This window comes from Oryctolagus cuniculus, chromosome 5 (genome assembly GCF_051225735.1).
Source record: "Oryctolagus cuniculus isolate XC-2025 breed Fujian yellow rabbit chromosome 5, ASM5122573v1, whole genome shotgun sequence".
Taxonomy (NCBI): domain Eukaryota; kingdom Metazoa; phylum Chordata; class Mammalia; order Lagomorpha; family Leporidae; genus Oryctolagus; species Oryctolagus cuniculus.
The window spans coordinates 125,745,147-125,753,546 of record NC_142871.1 but is presented as its reverse complement, the minus strand read 5'-3'; the positions used below and the strand labels follow the sequence as shown (position 1 = coordinate 125,753,546).

General features: G+C 66.0%; 1 protein-coding gene across 1 annotated transcript; it reads left to right on the top strand.

Moving 5' to 3' along the window:
- The first annotated feature begins 355 nt into the window (after positions 1-355).
- TMEM151B (transmembrane protein 151B) lies at positions 356-8,340 on the top strand. The gene is made up of 3 exons (XM_051854674.3): positions 356-1,165; positions 3,113-3,553; positions 4,535-8,340. Exons 1-3 carry the CDS (start codon positions 1,043-1,045, stop codon positions 5,663-5,665), a joined length of 1,695 nt encoding a protein of 564 aa, XP_051710634.1. The 5' UTR covers positions 356-1,042; the 3' UTR covers positions 5,666-8,340.
- Positions 8,341-8,400: the final 60 nt, after the last annotated feature.

Below are 8,400 nucleotides of genomic sequence, written 5' to 3'. Positions count from 1 at the left end.
CCTGGCGGGTAGGGCTGGGGCCGGTGCGCCCTCCACCCTTCCCTGCTCCGTGGTCCCGGACTTTGCCTCCTACGCTCACAAATACCCTAGAGGTTGTCCAGCCAACGTCCTCACTGCACGGACGAAGAAATGAAGGCTCAGAGAGGAGAAGGCATGTGCCCAAGGTCACACAGCTCATTCATGGCAGGGCCAGGACTTAGAGTTAGAACACGGGCGTCCTGCGCTCCAGCCCAGGGCGCCGGCCGCACTTCGTCGCCTCTCCAGGGCCGCTCAAGGGGAGGCAGGTGGTTCAGCGAAGGCCGGGCCACCGTCCTCCCCTGCTCTCCGCCGGTCCCTCTTCGGGTCTCGATTCCAGCCTCTTCCCTTTCCCTCTCAAGTCCGGTTCCTGCCTGAACTCTACCACGCAACCTGGGAACAAGATCCTGCCCTGGGGTTCCGGGACTCGGTGTCCTCTTCCCACCCCTCAAGCCCCTGGAAGCTGCGGGAATCAGGATGGGGAGGGAGGTTGGCTGGACCTCGGGCGCCCCTCGGCGGAGGCCAGACCCGGAGCTGCGGCTGGAACCGTCTCTGGAGGGGCGCGCGGGGAGCGGCCTCGGGCGCGGGGACCGGCGGTGGGGAGCCCCTGTTGCTTCTTCTCTTTGGGGGGGTGGTTATTAGGTAGGCTCGGGAAGGCGGAGTTTGGGGGGCCGGGGGCGGGGCTCGACTGCGTGGCGAGGAAGAGGGGGGAGCGCTGGCTCCGACTCGGCTCAGACAAAAGGCGGCGGCGGGAGCGGGCGGGAGGCGGAGCGGCGCCGCGAGGGCCTCAAGGTGACACCCGCCCCCGGCCCCGGCCCCCCCAGCCCGGCCCCCAGCCCGCCTCCCCGCCCCGGTCCCCAGACCCCTCTCCCCCGGTGCCCTTCCCAGGCCCCCTCCCCCCGGCAGGGGGGGTGGGGAGCAGTGAGGGCCCCGCCCCCTCCGCCCCCTCCCCAGGGCCCGCGCAGGATGCCCCCGGCCCCCAGCAGCCCCCCGGGAGGTCCTGAGCTCGACGCGCCCCCTCTACGCCATGTCCCCCCCTGGCTCGGCCGCGGGAGAGAGCGCCGGCGGCGGCGGCGGCGGTGGCGGCGGCCCCGGGGTCCCGGAGGAGCCCATGGCGGCAGTGGCGGACGAGGGCCCCGCCCGAGAGGAGGTGAGAGCCGGCGGCGCCCCTTCCCCGGGCGCGGCTGCAGCCCGGTCCCCATCCCCCAGCAGCGCGCGGCCCCCGCCGGTTCCGCCGCAGCGCGGCCGGCGCCCCGCACCCCGAGCCGGGCGCCACAGCCGCAGTCCGGCGCCGCCGCCCCCACCAGGCGGCCGGAGCTGTCCGCGGTAGCGGGGAAGGGGACCGCGCCGGGGGCGGGGCTGTGGGGGGGTCCCGGGCAGGGGGAGGGGCTTAGGGGCGGAGCCTCGCGGACCCCGGGCCGGTAATGGGGGGGGGGGGCTAAGCTGCTACCAGTGGTGGGGGCTGGGGGGATCCAGTCTGACGAAGGGGATGCCCCCTAGAAGGCCAGGAAGGGAGACCTGCATGGGTGACAGAGCCAGGACCGGAGCTGGGAAGTGGTGGGGTTACCTGAGGGGGAGCCCTAAGAAGGTCAGGCATATAGAGGCCATTAACCCTCGGGGTGACTGGGAGTGGGTGTGTGCACCTCTCTTTCCCAGTGTCCCTGCTGCTCCCCCAGGGGATCCTAAGCCCCAGGGTCCCGCAGTCTTGGTACTAAGCAGAGCCCTATTTGGGGTGCCTCCTCTTGTGTCCTCAAACTGGAGAAGAGGGACTGAGGAAAGTACTAGAAGGCTCCCCCCACATTCACAGTCACTCTGCACTAGGGAGGGAGCACACACACAGAGCTGCTTCCAGGTGTGCTCACGCTGGGACAAGCACACAACCAGGTGGGCACACAGATGCGCGCGCGCGCGCACACACACACACACACACACACACACCTCCCAAGGACAAGGCTCCCTGAAGGCACATGAGCCCTCACTGCCTCGTTAGGATGCGCTGTGTGCTGTTCCCTGTCCCATCTGCGTGTCTGTGCTTGGAGCTCCAGGGCACGGAGCCTGTGCCTGTGCTCGGCTCCTCCCCTCCGTTCCCCTGCTGGCTTCCGGGTCAGGCCTGGAGAACGGAGGGGTAGGTCAGGATCAGCAGGGCAGCCAGTGAGTAGGGGTGGGAAAACACAGGCCAGTGTGAGAACTCCAACTCAGCAGTCATTGATGATGCAGCTGCAGGGTGTGAGCCCCATGGCAGGCACCCTGGCCACAGGAGGCCTCAGTCTTGTGGGAGACATGTAAGCCACTTACCTGACCAAGCAAGGGGCAGAAGGAGCCAAGAGCTTTGACAGACGGGTCCCAGGAGAGTCCCCAAAATTGTTTTCTTTTTGACAAATGGCTGGGCTTCACACATCTCCTTCCCTGCCCCCTCCCCAGCTGCACGCCTGCGCCCTTCTGCTCAGGCACCCCAGCTCCCGCCTTCCCTTGCTAGAACAGTTGGGGTACGGGAGAGAGACTCACAGGATCTGGGGTCCCTGGGGACTGGGGTTGCGCCTCCAAGGTATTTGGTGGGCGGTGAGGATTACGGCGGGCCTCGGCTAAACCTGGGACTGAAGGGGTAGGTGGGAGAGGGGTGAGTGGGTCCCTCCCCTCCCAGCTTCCTGCAACACCTGGAAGGGGTCTGGGCCGGGCACCTGCCTTCGCTGACACCTGTCTGTCTGTCCTCCCTCCCTCTGACCACACCTCCTCCCGTCTCACTGCCATCTTCGCGTCTGTCTTTGCACTTGTCTCTCTGGGTGCCACCCTATCCGTCCCTGTCTCTGCCACCCGGGCCTCCATCTCTGGCTCTGATCCACTGCTGCCTCTCCGGCGGGGGGCGGGGGCCTCTCTCTGCGCTTCCGGGGATTGGCATTCTGGCCCCTTTTTCTGTCTCCTGGCTCTCACTGGACCACCTCTGTGTGTATCTCTGGTCTCTGGCTCCCATCTTGGTCCTACTGTCACTCTTGAATGCCCTTTGTTTGTGACCTCCTCCCTGTCATCTCTGGTGCCGACTCCACCCCTGCATCTCTGTGCTGGGTCCTACCCACCCCTGTCTCCCTTCCCATCTGAGCAGCAGCGTCCCATCCAGCCCTCTTTCACCAAGTCCCTCTGCCGTGAGTCCCACTGGAAGTGCCTCCTGCTCTCGCTGCTCATGTACGGCTGCCTAGGGGCCGTGGCCTGGTGTCACGTCACCACGGTGACCCGCCTCACCTTCAGCAGCGCCTACCAGGGCAACAGCCTCATGTACCACGACAGCCCCTGCTCCAACGGCTACGTCTACATCCCCCTGGCCTTCCTGCTCATGTTGTACGCCGTCTACCTGGTGGAGTGCTGGCACTGCCAAGCGCGCCACGAGCTGCAGCACCGCGTGGACGTGAGCAGCGTGCGGGAGCGCGTGGGCCGCATGCAGCAGGCCACGCCCTGCATCTGGTGGAAGGCCATCAGCTACCATTATGTCCGCCGCACCCGCCAGGTCACCCGGTACCGCAACGGAGATGCCTACACCACCACCCAGGTGAGGAGCTGGGGAGGGTGCTTGGTGGGAGGAGGGGCGCAAGGCACAGTGAGCGTCCACTAGCCGCTGCAACAGGGCAGCAGTGACCCTGCTAACAAAGGCAGATGCTGTCGGAGCCAGGCTTGGTTCTAGGGCCCAGTTATTAAATCATTTATTGGACCCCCATAACAGATGGGTAAGCGTTTTGTCCACTTTCCAGATGACGAAACTGAGGCGGTTGGGTAACATACCAGGTCGGGTAGCTAGTATATGGTGGTGGTGGTGGGGATTCAAACTCCAGCGGCCTGGCCCCAGGGTGTGCACTGTTTCCTGCTTAATGGCTGGAGATGGGAACGTGCTCCGTGTCACAGCGTGCTCGCAGCCGCTCAGTGCAGTGACTGCCGCCGAGTCCCCTGTCCCAGGTAAGTGAGAACGCCTGCCCAGGGTCTGCAGCTCCCAAGTCCAAGGCTCTCAGGTCAGGTGAGCCCAGGAGGCTTTGTGGAGAGCTGGCGGCAGGGCAGGCAGCTCTTCCGGGAGGAGATAAGCGGGCCCTGGGGACATCGGGGAGTTGGGCTCGGCAGGCAGAGGCCAGGGTCAGTGAGCAGCAGGAAGGCGGCTGAGTGAGAGCTAAGGCAGACTACAGGAGGCCACACAGAGAAGGGGTCTCTGGGGACCTCCTTCGGAGGGCCCATTTGCAAACACATCTGCAAAAGGGAAACAGAGAGCAGGGGCAAAAGGATCAGGCATGCCCTGGGCGGGATGACTCCAGAGGAAGCAGCACTTAACCCAACTCGCAATGCACACAAGCCCCATTCTCATCTCTAACTTGCTGGTTAGGCTGAGGGCCTCAGGTGCTCATGGCCAAGATCCTACCTGGCTCCAGCAGGTGTCCAAGTCAGGACAGGGCTTAGGGTTTGAGCAGGCAATACCAGGCGCGAGGAGGCGGGCACCGCGAGGCTGCCGCCCGCCACTCCAGGTCCACCTCCCTCCCCTGCGACGCAGGTCTACCATGAACGCGTCAACACGCACGTGGCCGAGGCCGAGTTTGACTACGCGCGCTGCGGCGTCCGCGACGTGTCCAAGGCGCTGGTGGGGCTGGAGGGCGCGCCGGCCACACGGCTGCGCTTCACCAAGTGCTTCAGCTTCGCCAGCGTGGAGGCCGAGAACGCGTACCTGTGCCAGCGCGCGCGCTTCTTCGCCGAAAACGAAGGCCTGGACGACTACATGGAGGCGCGCGAGGGCATGCATCTCAAGAACGTGGACTTCCGCGAGTTCATGGTGGCCTTCCCGGACCCGACCAGGCCGCCCTGGTACGCCTGCTCGTCGGCCTTCTGGGCCGCGGCGCTGCTCACGCTGTCCTGGCCGCTGCGCGTGCTGGCCGAGTACCGCACAGCCTATGCGCACTATCACGTGGAGAAGCTCTTCGGCCTGGAGGGCCCCGGCTCGGCGAGCAGCGCGGGCGGCGGCCTGAGCCCCAGCGACGAGCTGCTGCCCCCGCTCACGCACCGCCTGCCGCGGGTCAACACGGTGGACAGCACGGAGCTCGAGTGGCACATCCGCTCCAACCAGCAGCTGGTGCCCAGCTACTCGGAGGCGGTGCTCATGGACCTGGCGGGGCTGGGGGCGCGCTGTGGCGCATCGGCGGCGGGCGGTGGCTACGCGCCCACGTGCCGCTACGGCGGGGTGGGCGGCCCGGGCGCGGCGGGCGTGGCCCCGTACCGGCGCAGCTGCGAGCACTGCCAGCGTGCGGTCAGCAGCTCATCCATCTTCTCGCGCAGCGCCCTGAGCATCTGCGCCAGCCCGCGCGCCGGCCCGGGGCCCGGCGGCGGCGCGGGCTGCGGGGGCAGCCGCTTCTCGCTCGGCCGCCTCTACGGCTCGCGGCGCAGCTGTCTGTGGCGCAGCCGGAGCGGGAGCGTCAACGAGGCGAGCTGCCCCACGGAGCAGACACGCCTGTCGAGCCAGGCCAGCATGGGCGACGACGAGGACGAGGACGACGACGAGGCCGGGCCGCCGCCGCCCTACCACGACGCCCTCTATTTCCCGGTTCTGATCGTCCACCGGCAGGAGGGGTGTCTGGGCCACAACCACCGGCCGCTGCACCGCCACGGCTCCTGCGTGGAGACCTCACTGTGACCTGCGGTCTCCGCAGCGACCCGCGCTCGCTGCCCTCCCGTGAGCCCCGCGTGCAGCGGGCGGAGGGCGTCGCGCGGTGACCGAGGCCGTGCAGGGTACGACCCGCAAGGGCTGGGGAGGTGAGGGCGCCCCGGAGACTTCCGCTGGGGCCCTGTATATAGCGAGACGGGTGGGTAGGAAGGGGTGGGCAGCTCCTGCCTCCAACAGCCCCCTCGTCCCTCGGGGGACGCCTCTTCTCCACGCCCACTCGACCTTTCCCGGCCAGACCTCCTCTCCCATTCCCCCCCACCCCCACCCCGGGGCCTCCTGACTGTTACTTGACGACCGGGTGCGTGCAGCTGGGGCCCTGTTGGTCCAGGCCCTCCCTGGGCTGCGGTGGGGGAAGGGAACTTGGGCTTCCCTTCTTTGGTTGCTCCGGGGGCCTTTGCGGAGGCAGCCGAGGTTTGGCGGACAGCAGGGCTGGCTTCCCCCCAGCTGAGAAACTCAGCGGCTCCGAGGCTGGGGCCAGGTGGCAGCCCCAGTGTGCCATCCCAACGCCCTGGAAATGTCGACCTCTCTTGGCGCTGGCCCCAAAGCTGGGGCTTTCCTTTCCACAGCTCCCTCCGCTCTGCTGTTGTTTATCTCGCTGGCCCCAGGAGTCCGGGTCTCGGTGGAACTGTGCACATCGCACAGGCATCGCTCACCTCCGGCTCCCTGGCGGGGGAAGGAGCGTGGCCAGGGCGCAGGGCAGCAGGGCAGCGGCTGTTTGGTGGGGGAGGCAGGGATGGGGCGGCTTGTGGCAGGCCCTGTGCCTCAGCCCTGCCTCTGAACTCTGCAGCCTTCCCGCTGGGTCCAGAGCCCAAGCAGCACTTACTGAAGCTGACCAGGGTGAGCGACTCAGAGAGCGCATGGGACACACCTGAGTGACAAGGAGCAGCTCTGGAAGCGGGTGGGGGTTAAGGGGGAGGGGCAGTGCAGGGCAGATGGAGGGATCTACCTGGTGGGGACACTGCTTGGCCCTGGGATCTGCCCCTAGGGGCTGAGCACGTTGTCCAAGCTCCAGCCGAAGGGCCACTCAGTCCCAGTGGCAGGGTCAGAGACAGGAATTCTCTCCGTCTTGCCCAGCCCCTGCAGTCTCTTGTGTTCCATGAGCTGAAGCCCTGCTGTGTGTCCCAGGGTCTTCAGAGGGGCATCCTGTCACACCCCCCCCCCACGCTGGCCCCGGTCCTGTTCCCCCACCGAGGCTCAGGCACCCCGTCTGTCCCTGTGCCGGCCTCCGCCCGATGTGCTTCAGTGTGCATGTCTGTGTGCGAGCCCTGCTCCTCCACTGCCCTGGCTAAAGTTTCCCCAGCAGATTTAGCGCCCGAGGATCGAGCTCCCATTTCCGGCTAGAGAGGATAAATAACCCCTGGGCCCCCAAGGCACCACTGACCCCTGATGCTTCTCACTTCACCTGAGCCACGGCCAGCCAGCCAGGCCTCCACCTATGCAACATCACCTTGGGCCCCCCTTTGCCCTTCCTCCCCCCTCCCCCACCACTGGGGGCTGTGTGGACCCCCACCCCCGCCTGTCATCAGGTCAAGCTTTATGTTTGGGCAGACAGGGCTGAGTGAGGACGGAGGGGGCCGGAGAGGGGGTCAGCCGGGTGGGAGGCGATGGCTGCCTCCTCTCCCCGCCTGCTGGCACGAAGCGGCCTGCGCCCCGAGTCTGTGCTCCTCGGGGGTGCTGGCAGTCGGAGCACCCCCTGTCTCCTCTGAATGGACATCTGTGAGGTACAGGTGGTGAGCTGTGGCCTCAGGCGCCATCTCTGGGCCAGCTGGCACCTGGCTGGCCGGCCCTCCTCCTGGCTCCTCCTCCCCCAAGGCGCAGCCCCGCCACAGAGCCCGGCCTTGGAAGAGCAGACAGGAGCCCTGTTATTCTTTTTTTGCCTGTATCGACCATCTCTGCCTCGGTCTTCTCACACAGCCTCACCTCCCACACACGCACAGACTTAGAAAGAAACCAATTCTTTGGTCTATTTTCTTGGTAGCTTTATTGATTGCCGAGGAAAATGAAAACCCGAAAATTAATTAATCTAAAATTAAACTTTACACTGAATGTTCTTGTTTCTGTAATTAGAACCTCTGCTAGCAGCTGTGGCTACACACACACACACTCACACTCACACACACCCTCACACCTACACGTTTGCACTCCGGAACTGTCAGAGGGTGTCGGGTAGAGTCTAGGTCGCCGAGACAGGCACGCACACACAGTCACTCCCAAGCCCCCTTCGGTGCTCTGCTCAGCGCCTGCTTGTTGGAAGGAGTCCCAGCAGAGCAGGCACCCCCTGGGGCTGAGGCTATAGCCCCGGGTCTGAAGGTTCTGGGCTCCTCTGCTCAAGGAGGGTGGGGGAATTGGGCTCCGCCTGAACCCAGTGGTCAGGGCCTCTTGGGGCCCCCTGGGCTGAGCTGGTTCTGTTGGAGGCGGCCGCAAGGGTGCGCAGCTGCAGAGTGCGAGGGCTCATGCAGGGCCCCTGGCAGGCCTCCATGTCTCCTGGGGACAAGGGCTTGAGGGGCGGGCTGGGCCTGGCTCGGGAGAAGACAGGTCTCTGTCAATTGGGTGCATCACACTGTGGCCTTTCCGTTGTGGATTTCCAAGCGCAAAGATTGTACAAATCGAACTGGTGGACAATAAAGTTGTAGATGACTCACTGACTCCCTTTCCCAGGGTGCTGCTCCTCCCCCAGCCCTCCCGCCGATGGGCGCCCTCCGGGG

Coding starts and splice junctions, on each gene's coding strand:
- TMEM151B (XM_051854674.3), top strand. CDS start 1,043: ATGTCCCCCCCTGGCTCGGCCGCGGGAGAGAGCGCCGGCGGCGGCGGC. Junction 1,166..3,112: donor AGGGCCCCGCCCGAGAGGAG/GTGAGAGCCGGC, acceptor CCATCTGAGCAG/CAGCGTCCCATCCAGCCCTC. Junction 3,554..4,534: donor ATGCCTACACCACCACCCAG/GTGAGGAGCTGG, acceptor CCTGCGACGCAG/GTCTACCATGAACGCGTCAA.